General features: G+C 38.2%; 1 protein-coding gene across 2 annotated transcripts in view; it reads left to right on the top strand.

The window, feature by feature from the left end:
- FBXO42 (F-box protein 42) overlaps positions 1-17,096 on the top strand; it is a 92,497-nt gene that overhangs the window by 33,084 nt on the left and 42,317 nt on the right. The window contains exon 2 of one of the 2 annotated variants that reach the window (XM_040645835.1): positions 15,156-15,423. In XM_040645835.1, the coding sequence (XP_040501769.1) occupies positions 15,174-15,423 (250 nt within the window). In that variant the 5' untranslated portion in view covers positions 15,156-15,173. Of the gene's footprint in view, positions 1-15,150; positions 15,424-17,096 lie in introns of both variants that reach the window. The other variant, XM_040645833.1, reaches the window with a different exon arrangement.

The following is a 17,096-nucleotide window of genomic DNA, read 5'->3' as shown; positions in this document are numbered from 1 at the left end:
AACTCATTTGGTTAGCTAGAAGTTAGGTACAGCAAGTAAATGAAGATTTATTTTCAGTTCAAAACTTTATCTGAAGGAAAACCTGTTTTATGTTCTACTTCCAAATAAGCAAACTGTCTTACGGATTTTGTGCTTTTGGTCACAAGGAGGGCTATGTGAAACAATCCAATAGGAGTCCTTCACCTTCACCACTAAATACCTTAAGAGTGGCAAGCTAAGGGGAGTAACACTAACCTCTTCAGTAAGGGACCTTTTGATCTTCATTCATTAAAAAAGTTTTTAGAGGTGCCTGTGTGGCTCAGTTAGTTGACCATCCAACCCTTGATTTTGGCTCAGGTCATGATCTTAGGGTCCTGGGATTGAGCCCCATGTCAGGCTCCATATTCAGTGGGGAGTCTGCTTGAGATTCTCTCCCTCCTGCCTCTCCCCCTGCTTGCATTCTCTTTCTCGCTCCAAAATAAATAAATCTTTAAAAAAAAAAGTTTTTAGGGGCTCTTTGGTGCCTCAGTCGTTAAGCGTCTGCCTTCAGCTCAGGATGTGATCCCAGAGTCCTGGGATCGAGCCCCACATCGGGCTCCATGCTCCGCTGGGAGCCTGCTTCTTCCTCTCCCACTACCCCCGCTTGTGTTCCCTCTCTCACTGACTCTCTCTCTGTCAAATAAATAAATAATCTTTAAAAAAAAGTTTTTATATTGATAAGGTACCTACTAATGTGCCAGATGTTACAGAGATGAACATGACTTGGCCTCTTTTCTCAAGTAGTGTACCATGTAATGGGGAAGAAAGGAAGTTAAAATGGAATTTAGGAGCAGGTCACAGAAAGATGAGGGCTGTGTAAGTGAACGGACTTTTTAGGGACATCTGTTGGAGATTAGAAGATTAGAAAAAGTTAGATGCTCATCATAGGTTGAAAGTTTTCAGTGTATATATACACCTTGTTTAAGGGTATTTACCAATTACTTAGATGACATCTGTATAGTTCATTTCTGTGTTTTGTCAATAGTCTGTTTAAATTCTATGGGTAATGAAAGCTGTAGTTGATTCTGGCTCGTATGTTTTCTCTTAGATGAAGTGTACATTTCTAGAAAAAGATAGGACTTACAAAATTGACTCAAAAAAACCCAGAAAGCTTGGGGCGCCTGGGTGGCGTAGTCGTTAGGCATCTGCCTTCGGCTCAGGGCGTGATCCCGGCGTTCTGGGATCGAGCCCCACATCAGGCTCCTCCGCTGGGAGCCTGCTTCTTCCTCTCCCACTCCCCCTGCTTGTGTTCCCTCTCTCACTGGCTGTCTCTCTCTCTGTCAAATAAATAAATAAAATCTTAAAAAAACAACAGCAACAACAACAACAAAAAAAACCCAGAAAGCTCAAGTAGTCCTATGACACAAGAAATGGAATCCAGGGAAATCTGGAAAATCTTACAAGGAAAACTCTAGGCCTATAAGATTTACAAGTGAATTCTGCCAGATATTCAACAAGCAGATAATCTCCTGTTTTATTTAAACTCTTCTAGATAATGGGGGGAAAAGGAACAGTCCCCAGATCATTTTATAAAACTAGCATGATTTTGATTCCAAAACCAGAGATAGACAATACAAGAAAGAAAAATTATAGGCCATGTCTCTCTCAGGAACATAGATACAAAAATTCTAAACCAAACATGAGCAAACTGAATCCAGCATTATAAAAAATACAATAAATCATGGTCTAGTTCAGTTTATCTGAGGAATGCAAGCTTATTTTAACATTAGTAAAGCAATTAATATAATTTACTTCAATAAACTATCAGAAAACCATATATTTTAATAATTGCAGCAAAAACATTTGATAAACTTTTAAAACTCATTTATGATTTTAAAATAAAATCAAATTGGGGCACTTGACTGTCTCAGTTGGAAGAGCATGCGACTCTTGATCTCAGGTCATGAGTTAGAGCCCCATGTTAGATATAGAGATTACTGAAAAATCAATAAATAAAAAAATTAAATTGAAATCACTTGTTGCATACACTGTAGGTGGGAGTGTAAATTGGAATAATGACTTTGGAAGACAGTTTGACATTACCTCTAGAGATGTACATGCCTGTACCTACATCCTGTGATTTCACTCTTAAACATTTCACTCCGAAGCGTGTATTCTAGAGCATTGTTTTCAATTTATGGCTTGTAGCCCCGTAGTAAGAATGAAGGCAGTTTAATGGCACTTGACCAACAGTTTGCGTAAGTGTTAAATACAACAGAAAATATTAGTGTACTTCATTGTAAGGGTATTAGTTTGAGAAACTTATTCCCAATTATATATCTGTATCTGTAGGTGAACTGATTTGTGAGATAAAATGTATTTTCTTACTGTGTTTGCTGTCAGGAAAGTTTGAAAGCAACTCCTAATCTACAGAAACTTTTAAAAAATGCTCGTTATTTCATATGAGCAAACATTGGAGACACTGATTTCTTTCAACAGTAGAATGGATAAATTGTGATGTCTTCATACAATAATTTTACATTGTAGTGAAAATGAACTACAGCTACATCCAGCAGCTAAACAATATATTGCTTAGGAATATATTTCTTTGTCATATCCTTATGTGGTAAAGGTTAAGGAAAAGTAAGAGAGTGATAAAATAGCACAGCGATTACTTTTGGTTGAGTCGGAGGTGGATGATAATGAGGGGGATACAGAGGCTAGATATCCCGGTCATGTCTTATTTCCTAACTTGGATGTGGGTACACAGTGGTTCATTTTACTATCTTTTGAATTGTGCATCCGTGTTCTATACAGTTTTTTAAAAAAATTGTAAAATATACGTAAAATTTACCATCTTAATAATTTTTAAGTTGCAGTTAAATGGCACTGCGTATATTCACATTGTTGCCTATCACGACTATCCATCCCAGAATATTTTCATCTTCCTTAACTGAAATTCCATACCCATCTCTGTTCTCCCCTCCCCTCAGCCCCTGGCAGCCACCATTCTGTTTTGCGTCTAAATTTATTAACCATGGTAGGCACCTCACGTAAGTGGAATCCCGCAGTATTTACCCTTGTATGTCTGGCCAGTTCATTTAGCGTAATGTCTTCAGGCTTCTTCATGTTATAGCAGGTGTAGAATTTCATTCCTGTTTAAGGCTGAATAGTATTCCATTGTGTGTATATACTACATTTTGTTTATCCATTTATCAACTGATGGATGTTTGGGTTATCTCCACCTTTTTGCTATTGTTAACAATGCTGTTGTGAACATGGCTGTACAAATAATCTCTTTCTGTCGTTTCAGTTCTTTTGGGTACACATTCAGAAATGCAATTGCAGGATATGGTAATTCTGATTAATTTCTTAAGGAACTACCATACCATTTTCCATGATCTATTCAAATTTTTCTATTTCTTCCTGCTTCAGTTTTGGTAGGTTACATGTTTCTAGGAGTTTATCCATTTCTAGTAGGTTGTTCAGTTGGTGGTAAATTTTATTTATTTATTTATTTATTTATTTATTTATTTGGTAAATTTTATTTTTAACAAAGGTAGCTGTTTCCAGTATGCTGGGAAACCATTTCCTAATGCTACAAAAACAGAGGGAATGATGGCTACTGGCAAGAGTACATGCAAGATGAATGCAACCTGATTTCTTTTGAAATATCTTAGCTGCTCTTGGGGAACCTGGGTAACACAGTTCACTGAGTGTCCAACTCTTGGTTTCAGCTCAGGTCCTGATCTCAGGGTTGTGAGATCAAGCTCCATTTCGGCGTTGGCCCTCAATACAGAGTCTGCTTAAGACTGTCTCTCCCTCTCCCTCTGCCCCTCTCCACCCCCTCTTGCGTGCTGTCTCAAATAAATAAATCTTAAAAAGATATCTTAGATGCTCTTTTCATAATGCTTTTTAATTTACAATTTTTTTAAACTCTTGTGCTTTCCCCACTAAATTCTGAAGGTCTGTATTTTTAATAAGATTTAACCATAGCACTTTTTTTTCTTTTAAATTGCAATCAAATACATTAGATTTTATTACTGTTATTGGGAGTATTATAAGCATACCATACAGTTTCAAAACTTTCCATAGAAGCTAAAGTTTTAAGCATCAGGTTCTCTCACACTATTTTGTGCTACTTTCAAACAACCAAAAAAAAAAAAAAAAAGAATAAGTCTAAACTTCATTCCAAAATTATGTAAGCTAGCAAACTCTTCAAGATCCAGTAGAAAGAATGAAATAATAAAGACAACTTAAGTCTCCCCTGCATTAAGGATCGATTAAAGCAATCACCACTTCATGGCTTTAGTTTTAAGAAAGGCTAACAGCTTTCTGGTTCACTTATCCATTGCAGATCTACTTCAATGGAAGGAGTAATTTTTTTAACAAATTCATTTTACTTTATACAAGTAAATACTTGTTTAAGTATTTCTTTCAGAAGGAGAAGTTCATACAGAAGAAGAAAAAGTTCAAGAATGTATTTGAATTAGCAATATTTATTTAAAATGTTTAAACCCAGGGCACCTGTGTGGCTCAGTTAGTTAAGCATCTGACTCTTGGTTTCGGCTCAGGTCATGATCTCGGTCGGGGTCATAGGATCAAGCCCTGGGTCAGGCTCCTCACTCAGGAGAGTCTCTCCTTCCCCCCACATGGGAACAACAAACAAAAGTGCAGGATCAGGGGACTTCACAGGTGAATTCTAACCAAACATTTCAAAAAGAGTTCATACCTATTCTTCTCAAAGTATTCCAAAACATAGAAGAGGAAGAAAAACTTCCAAATTCATTCTATGAGACCAACATTACCCGGATTCCAAAACCAGTTAAATCCACCACAAAAAATAGAGAACTATAGGCCAATATCTCTGATAAACATAATGCCAAAATCCTCAACGAAAAACTAGCAAACCGAATCCAACAATGCATTAAGAGAATCATTCACTACGATCAGGTGGGATTTATTCCTGGGATGCAAGAATGGTTTGATATTCATAAATCAATCAGCATGATACATCACATCAATAAGAGAAAGGAAGAAAACATGGTCATGGGGTGCCTGGGTGGCTCTGTCAGTTAAGCACCCAACTCTTGATCTCAGCTCAGATCTTGATCTCAGTGTCATGAATTCAAGCCCTGCATCGGGAAACTTTTAAGTGGAGCATATTTAAAAACAAAAAATGGGTGCCTGGGTGGCTCAGTTGGTTGGGTGTCAGGCTCTTGGTTTCTGCTCAGGTCGTGGGATCAAGCTCTGCTACGAGCTCCACACTCAGCCCAGAGTCTGCTTGTCCTTCTCCCTCCCCCTCTGCCCCTCCCCCAGCGTGCACGCACGCTCTCTTTCTCTCTCTGGAATAAATGAATCTTTAGGGGAAAAAAACAAAAAACAAACAAAAAAAGCCCCCATATAATCATTTCAGTAGGTGCAGAAAAAGCGTTTGACAAAGCATAACATCCATTCCTGATAAAAACCCCTTGACATAGTAGGTTCAGAGGGAACATACCTCAACTATTATAATAAAGGCCTTATGTGAAAAATCCACAGCTAACATCATACTCAACGGGGAAAAACAGAGCTTTTTCCCTAAGGTCAGGAACAAGACAAAGATGGCCACTATCACCGCTTTTATTCAACATAGTACTGGAAGTCCTAGCCACAGCAGTCAGACAACAAAAAGAAATAAAAGGCACCCAAATTGGTAAGGAAGAAGTAAAACTTTCCCTCTTTGCAGATGACATGATACTATAATTACAAAGCCATAGCAATCAAAACAGTATGGTACTGGTACAAAAACAGGCACATAGATCAATGGAACAGAATAAAAAACTCAAACCCACAATTATATGGTTAATTAACCTTTGACAGTGGAGGAAAGAATATTGCAGTGGGAAAAAAGACAAATCTTTTCAACAAATGATATTGGGAAAACTGGACATATACATGCGAAAGAATGAAACTGGACCACTTTTTTTTTTTAATTTTATTTATTTATTTGACAGAGATAGAGACAGCCAGAGAGAGAGGGAACACAAGCAGGGGGAGTGGGAGAGGAAGAAGCAGGCTTCCAGTGGAGGAGCCTGATATGGGGCTCGATCCCAGAACACCGGGATCACGCCCTGAGCCGAAGGCAGATGCTTAACGACTGAGCCACCCAGGCGCCCCTGGACCACTTTCTTACACCACACACAAGAGTAAACTCAAAATGGGTCAAGGAGACCTGAAGTCATAAAAATTCTAGAACAGGCAGCAGTTTCTCTGACATCAGCCATAGCAGCAACATCTTTCTAGATGTGGCTTCTGAGGTGAGGGGAACAAAAGCAAAAATAAACTACAGGGACTGCCTCAAAATAAAAAGCTTCTGTACAGCAAAGGAAACAGTCATCAAAACTAAAAGGCAGCCTACTGAATGGAAGAAGATATTTGCAAATGACATATCCGATAAAGGGTTAGTATTCAAAATATATAAAGAACTGATACAACTCAACACCCAAAAACCAAATCAGTTAAAAAAGGGGCAGAAAAAAAAGGGGCAGAAGACATGAATAGACATGTCTCCAAAGAAGACATACAAATGGCCAACAGACATATGAAAAGATGCTCGACGTCACTCATCGTCAGGGAAATACAGATCAAAACCACAATGAGCTATCACCTCACACCTGTCAGAATGGCTAAAATCAAAAACACAGGAAACAACGAGTGTTGGTGAGGATGTGAAGGAGAAAGGAACCTTCTTGCACTGTTGGTGAGAATGCGAACTGGTGCAGCCGCTCTGGAGAACAGTTTGGAGGTTCCTCAAAAAGTTAAAAGTAGAACTACCCTGTGATTCAGTAATTGCACTACTGGGTATTTACTGCAAAAATACCAGAACACTAATTCAAAGGAATACATGCACCCCTATGTTTATCGAAGCATTATTTTCAACAGCCGGATTATGGAAACAGCCCAAGTGTCCATCAGTAGATGAGTGGATAAAGAAGATGTGGTGTATGCGTGTATGCGTGTATGCGTGTGTGTGTGTGTGTGTGTATAATATTTAGCCATTAAAAAGAGTGAAATCTTGCCATTTGCAACAACATGGATGTAGCTAGAGAGTATAATGCTAAGTGAAATAAATCAGAGAAAGACAAATACCATATAATTTCACTCATGTGGAATTTAAAAAATAAAACTAATGAGCAAAGGGAGAGAGACAAACCAAGAAACAGAGTCTTAACTATAGAGAACGAACTGATGGTTACCAGAGGGGAGGTGGGTTGAGGGATGGGGAAATAGGTGATGGGGATTAAAGAGTACACTTACCATGATGAGCACTGAGTAATGCATAGAATTGTTGAATCACTATATTGTATACCTGAAACTAAGATAACACTGTATGTTAACTATACTGGAATTAAAATTAAAAACTTAATAAAAAATAAAATTCAGATTAAAACGTATTCTAAGTATGGGGTATTTTTTTCTATAAAGCAAAGTGTTAAAATGAAATATCATGCCATAGTAGTGGTTCCCAAAAATACTCATTCACCCTCATTGTCTTGAGGGTGTGTGCATATATGTGTGTAAGATTTCCTTTCTTGGAGGGGAAAGCTTTTATTGAAAGATTATGATCTTTTACCTTGTTCAGGTTTTTAAATCTCCTCTGTGAAGCTATGATATTTAAATGGTAGGATTTGTGTGTGTGTGGTGTCTTTTTTTTTTTTTTTCTTTTTCCTTGTCCTTACTTGGGAAAATAAAATTTGTTGACCCTATGTCAGTCTAAAAAAATTGCTGATATGTGAAATTCATAAGTCTGGGAACCATTGTGATAGAATCTTTCCACAAAAGGCTGAGAGAATCCTGGCCGGCAGCAGTTTTTGCACACTCCTCTTTTGTTGTCAGAAGGGAGGTACATAATGGCAGGAAAATCTGAACATCTTAAAAGTAGTAATGATTTGCTTAGATACTGTACATTTTTAATTTAAGAATAAAAATTCCCACTTCTTCATGCCTGTTTTTACCCTCCATCCTCTAGTTTTATTAGTTTTTAGTTATCTGAACTCTGTTTTTATTGGTTCTTTTTTATTTTACTTTTTGATATGAAGTTTGGTTTTTTTTCCATTAGAATATGTGGGAATTAACATTTAGGTTTTGTCGTTGACTCTAAAATGAATTCATAAAGTTGTATTTGTTTATTCATTCAACAGCCTTTTGCTGAGCTCTTGTATGGATGCAGAAAATATAATTTTCTTTTGTGCACTAAGGGGAAGGAAGAGGCAGACAGACAATTGCAGTGTAGTAATACCTAGTACTGCAGGCAGGTACTTAGTATGGTGAAAGCGTAGGGGGAGAGTATGTTCTGAGCATTTTTATAGCATGATGCAGTCAGTTTTGAGTTAATACAGTTTACTACTGTTACAGTATGGTTATTTGCCCCCTTTGCATTTTTCTTTCTTAAATAATTACTATTTTCTAAAGATTTTATTTATCCATGAGAGACAGAGAGAGGCAGAAAGATAGGCGGGCTTTCTGCAGAGCAGGGAGCCTGACGTGAGACTCAGTCCCAGGACCCCGGGATCATGACCTGAGCCGAAGGCAGATACTTAACCAACTGAGCCACCCACGTGCCCTTAAATAATTATTTTTGAGAGGGAAAAAAATTCCAAACCCAAAATAGTGCACCCTTTAATGCACCTTTTTTCTCCTGTAACTCCTGTCTGATTCATACTATACTTCAAATGAAAGCCTTTTGTTTAAAATTACTGTTATATGTTAAATTATTGCAATTCTAATTATTCTGTACTTTGTACATTATCACTGTCTTCTCTTAAAATCTAAAAATTAAAAAAAAATCTAAACATTCAAGTTCTCACAAAATATAAATTTGGGTATTAAAATTATGTTGTATCCTGGGGCGCCTGGGTGGCTCAGTCGTTGGGCGTCTGCCTTCGGCTCAGGGCATGATCCCGGCGTTATGGGATCGAGCCCCACATCAGGCTCTTCTGCTGGGAGCCTGCTTCTTCCTCTCCCACTCCCCCTGCTTGTGTTCCCTCTCTCGCTGGCTGTCTCTCTCTGTCAAATAAATAAATAAATAAATAAATAAATAAATAAATAAAGAATCTTTTAAAAAATTATGTTGTATTCTTTCTACCACATGAAACATTTTGTTGAACCTAGAATGTGTAGTTCCTCCATATAGAATTATCAGAACCTAGAGTATTTCCGTTCATGACATGAAACCAGCACATTTTTCTTGCCCATGTACTGAGTTATAACAAATCCTTTGGTTGCTACATATGAATGTGGAGAATGCCCTGAGAACTGGTCCATTTCTGCTACTCTGTAAGTCATAAAGTGCTTTCATTTAACATCAGTCATTGTAAAGAATAAAAGTGTATACTAAGTGGATAGTTTGGCAAACTACTTTCTCAATTTCATTAAAGGGAGTCTTAATTTGATAACACATTGATGAGTTAACCACTTTTAAGAAAAAACTGCAGCTGAATCTCTTACTGGGTTTGGAATGCTTTATAGAAAAGCTCTCTGAATTTGCTTGTCAAAATAGCTCACAGTTTGCTAATAGCAACAGTAGTTATGCCAAATGATTCTATTTCTAGACTTTGTCAAAACATTGACTGTCAGGAACTAAGGAGTCTCCAGATTATGAGCTTCTGTTAATGCCGATAAAATATTAAGTAGTGTGTGCAAATGGTAAAACACCCATTGAGTAAAAAATAGTTTTTTACCCTCTGTCCTAAAGGTAATTCTGTAAATAGCAAAGAATATCATTTCAAGAGATAGTAATTTGAAGATCTTTATCCCTCCACCTTCTCCCATTTCATTCTCTGAAATGCTACCTATTCTTCAATGTTGAAATGCTTGCCTTTGTGTAATTTCCTGCTCAGACTAGGTGGAAGCCATCTCCTCCTTCCCTGAACTGCTAAAGCTCCTTGTTTGCACCACAGGTCTGTCCTGTGTTGGTATTCATTATTTATGTGTCTTTGGCTCTTACCAGGTTAATGTCCCCGAGAGGAAATAATGGCATATCCTCTTTTTTTTTTTTTTTAAGATTTATTTATTTGAGAGAGAACATGCGTGCGAGTGGGGACAGGGGCAGAGGCAGAGAATCCTCAAGCAGACTCCCCACTGAGTGCGGAGCCCTCGGTCCTCGATGAAATCATGACCTGAGCCAAAACCAAAAGGCAGATGGTTAACTGATTGAGCCACCCAGGCATCTGGCATGTCCTCTTCTTTTTAACTCCCATGGGATGTAAGCACAGTATTTTCACATACAGTAAATGTCCCACTGATATTTGTTGAACTCATGAAGTAAGGTAGAAATTTATATTTTACCATTTTTTATAACTTTTTCATTTGACTTAGTACAATTATAATGTATAAATGTATATGTAAATGTATATGTATAATTTATAAATTATAATGTGGTATATTAATAAGAAGGCTTGTTATCATCTTAGATTGAATCATATTGTGGTCTTCATTTAATAGTATTTTATATTTTTAAGAGGAGCATTTAATACCTTTTTGCTCACATGAGTGCTCCCGAGGTGGGTAACTTCATGAGTTCATGTTGACATCTGTGCAGGGTTGCTGCTTGGCTCCAGAAGCCTCAGAAGCCCCATGTTGAGGGATGACTGTGGGTGCTTTTGCATTCAATCCAGCCACATGTTCTTCAGGGAAGTCTCAGTGCTTTATCTTACTGTCAGTGAGAGGTTCCCTTACTGCATTTTTTTTAGCTTTTTGAAATTGTGAAGAATAATCTTGATTGCATTTTAAATCTTCAGCTTCCTTTTAGTAAGTCAAATATATTTTGATTTTCATAAAGACATGTTTACTCCAAGAGGATTGTCAGATGTCTAGTTGTACAGAAATCAAAGGCACAGTTAATCAAATATTGTACTAGGATCTGGTAAAAAACTTGTACATGAATAACAGAGTAGTTTCATTCCCATCCTGAATTTCTGTGAATTGATTTTAACTCTTCACAAGTTAATCAGTTTCCTCCAAGGAGTTCAGAGTAGTTTGTTGATATCTGCTGCTTTTACAGAATCTTTATAAAGTAGTTAGGGAATTTTCATTGCTTAGGGGTGAAGAGGTTTTCGCATGTCGTTCTATGTGACCTATCCTGGGTCACACAGTGTTACAGGTAGAAACAGTAGCCAGATCTCCCTGTCTCAAAATCTTTTTTTTTTTTTTTTAAGATTTTATTTATTTATTTGACAGAGATAGAGACAGCCAGTGAGAGAGGGAACACAAGCAGGGGGAGTGGGAGAGGAAGAAGCAGGCTCATAACGGAGGAGCCTGATGTGGGACTCGATCCCAGAACGCTGGGATCACGCCCTGAGCTGAAGGCAGACGCTTAACCGCTGTGCCACCCAGGCGCCCCTCCCTGTCTCAAAATCTTAACCTTAATTTATACTTCAGATGGGCAAGGTATATGGATTTTTTTTTTTTTTTAATAAGCTCTGTGCCTAGTGTGGGACTTGAGCTCTCTGAGATCAAGAGTCACATGCTCTACCAACTGAGCCAGCCAGGTGCCCCAATGTATTTGGATTTTTAAAAGTGATTTGTATTTAGTTGGGTGTAGTCTCACAGCATACTATATATAGTGTAGTATAGTATAGTATAGTATAGTATAGTATAGTATAGTAGTAATACTACTGGACCAAATAAATGGTTTCTTTAGTACCACCCATCTTGACCCAGCCAAAGGTCATTGGGTATGGCTCTGGAATCTGGCACAGACTCTCAGGCCAGTGTACACCTTAAAAGGTCAAAATTCAAGGAGCCAGAGAGGTATGTTCATTCTGATCAATAAAATATCTTGGCAGCATCCAGTGACATATAAGGGTAGGGTCTGCTATTCTCAGATGTACTGATGATGTAATTTCTAGTATGAAATAATGCAAAGTCAGCACCAGGGTGGTGTGAGTAGAAATTTCAGTAAACCTTGTGCTCATTTACATGTCTAAATTCTAGCAAGACAAGATGGCTAGACATGGTCTCTGCCTTCAAGGACTTCAGATTCCAGTAAGTTGACTTTAGTTTGCGGTTTCTTCCAAAAACTTAGAGAAACTAAAAAGGTCTAACACAAATGTGAAGCGTGAGGATATTTTAAAGACTTCATGATAGGGCGCCTGGCTGGCTCAGTCAGTGGGATACCTGGCTGGCTCAGTCGGTGGAGTGCGTGCCTCTTGAGCTCAGTGTTGTGGGTTTGAGCCCCACATTCGGTGTAGAGAGTACTTTAAAAAATAAAAAAAATAAAGATTTAAGGAAAACTGGGGTGCCTGGCTGGCCCAGTCTATACAGGGTGTGACTCTTCATCTCGCAGTTAAAAGTTTGAGCCCTGTATTGGGTGTAGAAATTACTTAAGAAATAAGATTTTGAAAAAAAAAAAAAAAAAGATTTCATGAAAACCACATTCAGTGAGTTAATAACAATTACATGCAAATTGTTTTGTAGGGCGGCTTTTGGCATGAAGAAAACAAAAACTGTTTCAGAATGCCTCCATATCCTGTGGGAATATGAGTGATGATTTCATTACCTAATCATGGAAGTGAAAATGAGGGACTGTGCAAATTGGTACTGGGCGTGTAATATGGAGGAATCACATCTGAGCCCATCCCTGTGTGTTCTCATTGGCATCTGTGCTCAGGGCCAAGTTCTCAAACATGCCCTCAGGAGCATCAGGTTTGGTGCTTTTGTGGACAGGGAAATGGTTGAATGAGAGAACTACTTAAAACTGGGTATTACAAAAGTGTGAGTCCCTTTACATTTGCTTGCTAATTGTTACTTTGAGAAGGTTTGGAAAGAGAGTAAGAAGTAGTTTTATTGGGCCAAACAAATTTCTTTTGCTTGGGGAAAAAAATAGTATTCTATAAATAAGTTCTTGCAGCCTTCACTGATTGAGTTTGTTCTGAAGCAGACCCCAGCCTCACAATCTGTCAAGCTGTTGAGTAAAGGAACAACTGTATTCAAGATGCTGTGTGTAATTCAAATGTGAAAGATGCAGCCAGACTCAAGGAATCTGTTTCTTTGGCCTCTTTTCCCTAGTAAATTTCAGAGCTGAGTGGGATTAAAAATATGAAAAAGTCAATAAATTAGGGAAGATAGCCAGTGTGAAGTGAGAAATGATAACTTGGAGGGGAAAGAGTAAGAGGGAATATGGCAAGTAATTTTTCCTCAGTAGTAAAGGCTGCCTTTTTTTTGGCCAGAAAAAAAATTTTAATTTTTGTTTTATATTTTATGTGACTACTCTTTAGGCTAAGAGTTAGGGCTAGAAATGGAAAGGCCTTCCTCTAGTGAGTTAAGCGCGTGGAAAAACAGCTCACCCAAGGTGGGGGGTTAACTATCTAGGATCACTTAATAGAATTACAGTAAATCTACAGTAAACAGTGCTCTACTTTTGGGGAAAGGAGGGGATTGCGCCACCTTCCCTTTGCTGCTGTCCCTCCTCCCCCAGCTAGGAGGACTTAGGCTACTCTACTTCCAGTTAGCCACCAATTGTTCACGATCATCAGGATTCCAGCAGCCACTTTGCTAGGACACATTGCAGTATTATTAGCTAATTTGATAGATGAGTTTCTTGGAAGTGAGCGGCTTCATGAGCTGATTCATGTTTTCATTTTCCTTAATGTGATCATTCTTTGAGTTTTCAAGATGTTGTACATAATTCGTTTATAAATTACAGGAGTAGTAGAAATGAGGGGGGAAGTTTCTGTTCTTTGGTCTCCCCACCCCCCTTGATATTATGTATATAATTATTATATATATATGATATTATATATAATATATATTAATCTCTACACCCAATGTGGGGCTCGAATTTACAACTCCAAGATCAAGAGTTGCGTGCCCTACTGACAGCCAGCCAGGCACCCCTGGAACATTTCAGGTCTTTCTCAAAGCCCCAAGTATACTTCAAGATTACTCCTCTCTTCCCATTATTTTTTATTCTTTGAATCAGTGTTAGAGAGAACGCTGGAAATTTTAAGATGATGGTGTAGTGAATGATCTGGGTAGCTGTGTATGGTCAAGGGGAATAGATGTATTAGAAAATAAGAAAATGAACTCAGATGTCCCTTCAAAAAAAGGACTTGCTGCCCATCTGTAAGGAGTATACTAAAGAAATCCCTTAGTCCCTTCAGGGTGGGCCTCAGCTTTGGAGCAGCCCCCAGCCAGTGGCTGAGCAGAGAGGGAGAAGCAGCCTCCCCACTGAGCAGGGAGCCCCATGTGGAGCTCGATCCCACCTGAGCTGAAGGCCACCTGGGTGCCCCTGATTTTTAAAAATTAATTACCTTCATGAGAGGTAACTGTTGATAATGGCTTATTTTGGTAAGCTTTAGAGAAAGAAGTGCATTAAACATTAATACTCATCTTGGATTTTTCACAGACCGAACATAGCTATGTAACCATTACCCAATCAGGAAACAACTTACCAGCACTGCTGCAGCACTTGCTTCCAGTAGCATGAATTCATTTTGCCTAGTTTTGAATTTGATATAAACATGGTCATGTAGTAGTGTACTCTTCTGTTACTCAGTATTAGGTTTGAGATATTTGTCTGTGTGGGTGTCTGTAGTTCTTTGCTGTATTCCATTGTGTTAATTTCATTGTGTGAATATACCACAGTTTATCTGTTGTTATTGATGGGCATATATACTGTTTCTGTTTTTTTACTCCCTGGATCTGTTTTGATGCTTTCTAATATAAATATTGCCTTATATATGGTATTTTAGCTAGTTAAGCCTATTCCTGGAACATTTGTTTTCCTTTTAAGTGAATTGTCTTGCCTAAAAGCTAGAAAAACTTTTTTAATCCACATCCTCAGAATGTTATTACTCTTTATAGGACCCACAGTTTGTTTTTCTCTTGAAGTTTGAGGTCTTGAATCATGCCAAGGGAGTCTAGTTGCTATCCCCTTTGCAGTCTGTCAGTCAGAAACTTGCCTTAGAGGAGCTGTTACAGAACTGTCTTCACAATCAGAAGTCTTTAGGGATTTGTTAGATATTTGGGATGGGCTTGGTATTTGAGCTCTACCTGTCAAATGGGGGGTGTGTGCTCACAGCTAGTGTGGGAAAGTGCTAAGGAACAGATTTCATATGGAGAGTCTAAAAGCATGTGCTGCTTGGATGTGTGTGCCTGAGTTGTTTCAGAGCTTCTGACAGTGTATACTGATGTTTGTTCATTTCCCAGCATAGCTGTTTGAGTGGAATGTCATGGCCAGCTCCTCGGACAGTGAAGATGACAGTTTCATGGCTGTGGACCAGGAAGAAGCTGTGCTGGAAGGGACAATGGAGCAGGATGAGGAGCCCCACCCAGCGCTGGAGGCCGAAGAGACGAGACATAACAGGTCCATGTCTGAACTGCCAGAAGAGGTTTTGGAGTATATCCTGTCCTTTCTTTCACCATACCAGGAGCACAAAACTGCAGCCCTTGTCTGCAAACAGTGGTATCGACTTATCAAAGGTACTGTGGACAGTGGAAAGGCTTATTTATTTATTTAAAATATGTTTTAATGATTTATTTTTGAACTCCCAATTTCATTTTTCCCTTTCTCCCGTAAATGTACTGTGGTTCTAAAATTTAGTGTGAGACAATTAACTCTGTGCATTTTCCTTTTCTCTTAATCCTGGTTAGTCTTATGAATAGCTTGAATTTTGTGATATTTGATCCAACTTGCAGTTTTAAAACAGATTCTTTTTCTGCATATTCTTAGAGTTGATCTGGTAAATTGTATTGTTCTTGAACTGGCACAGTAAGGATGGATATGGGGTAACGAACGAACAGTATAGCGAATGTTAATATACCTCTTTCTGTTGTTGGACAGTATAGTGACTGCTTTCCTGTCCTCACAGCATAATGCGGATTAGGTGAAGAAAGGGAGTGTGAGGCATAGTTAAGTAATTTACCCAAGGTCACACAGGTAGTAAATGGGGGATCAAAGATTCACATTCAGGCAGTCTAGCTTTAGAGTCCATGTTCTTTATGAGGATATCATTTTGTTTCTTAAAGTAGCTAGTTGTGGCAAATGTGGGATTGTGCAAGCATTTACTGCTTAATTTTAGCGTAAGCAGTACAGGCTCAATGCATATCTTTTACATTTAAAAATGAGTTTCTCCTGTTTTTCTACTATTTTCTAATCAAGATTTCAACTTTGGCTAAATGTTATAGTTACTAGGTGTATTGTATTTTTAATTAATAGATAGCAGTTAATCAGTGTCATTGCATTTTTTTTTAAGACTTATTTATTTATTAGAGAGAGAGGGGTTGGGGCGCCTAGGTGGCGCAGTCGTTGAGCGTCTGCCTTCAGCTCAGGGTGTGATCCTGGCGTTCCGGGATCGAGCCCCACATCAGGCTCCTCCACTAGGAGCCTGCTTCTTCCTCTCCCACTCCCCCTGCTTGTGTTCCCTCTCTCGCTGGCTGTCTCTATCTCTGTCAAATAAATAAATAAAATCTTTAAAAAAAAAAATGATACGTTCTTTCAAAGTGTAACATAATTTGTTGTACTCTTCATTCAAAATGTTGCTCTTTGAAATAAGATAATCATTTCATGTGTTAAAAAGATAGATTGTTCCAGAAACATGAAGCTCTCACTTTAAAAAAAAGATAGCATGTATTTTTTAGAGTGGTTTTAGGTTCACAGCAAAATTTAGCAGAAAGTTCAGTGATTTCCCATATACCCCGTCTTCCCCAAATCTACAGCCTCCCCTACTATCAAGATCCCCCAGCAGAGTGGTACCTTTGTTACAGTTGGTGAACCTCATGGACATATCATCACCCAAATTCCATTGTTTACATTAGGGTGTACATTCTGTGGATTTGAACAAATGTATAATAACACATATCCACCATTATAGTAAAAGCTCTTACTTTTTAAAATTGCTTTCCCTAGTTAGAAATTCATAATTCATAACTCCCTGTAAGCTAATTATTATCTCTTTGTTTAAGATGGAATATGCTTGGTTGCCATGGTTTAACCGTAGATATTTATGAATGCCTGTTATTTATATTCCAGACACTGTTTTACCATGCGCATTCTCACAAAGCTAAATTATCCCCGAGCCCCTTTGCTATGGAGTAAATAATACCAATTATTTTATTTTATTTATTTATTTTTTTTTAAGTAAACTCTGTGCCCA

Source organism: Ursus maritimus, unplaced genomic scaffold, assembly GCF_017311325.1.
Source record: "Ursus maritimus isolate PB19 unplaced genomic scaffold, ASM1731132v1 scaffold_32, whole genome shotgun sequence".
Classification (NCBI taxonomy): Eukaryota; Metazoa; Chordata; class Mammalia; order Carnivora; family Ursidae; genus Ursus; species Ursus maritimus.
The sequence above is the reverse complement of the archived record's forward strand: the minus strand, read 5'-3'. Positions and strand labels throughout refer to the sequence as shown.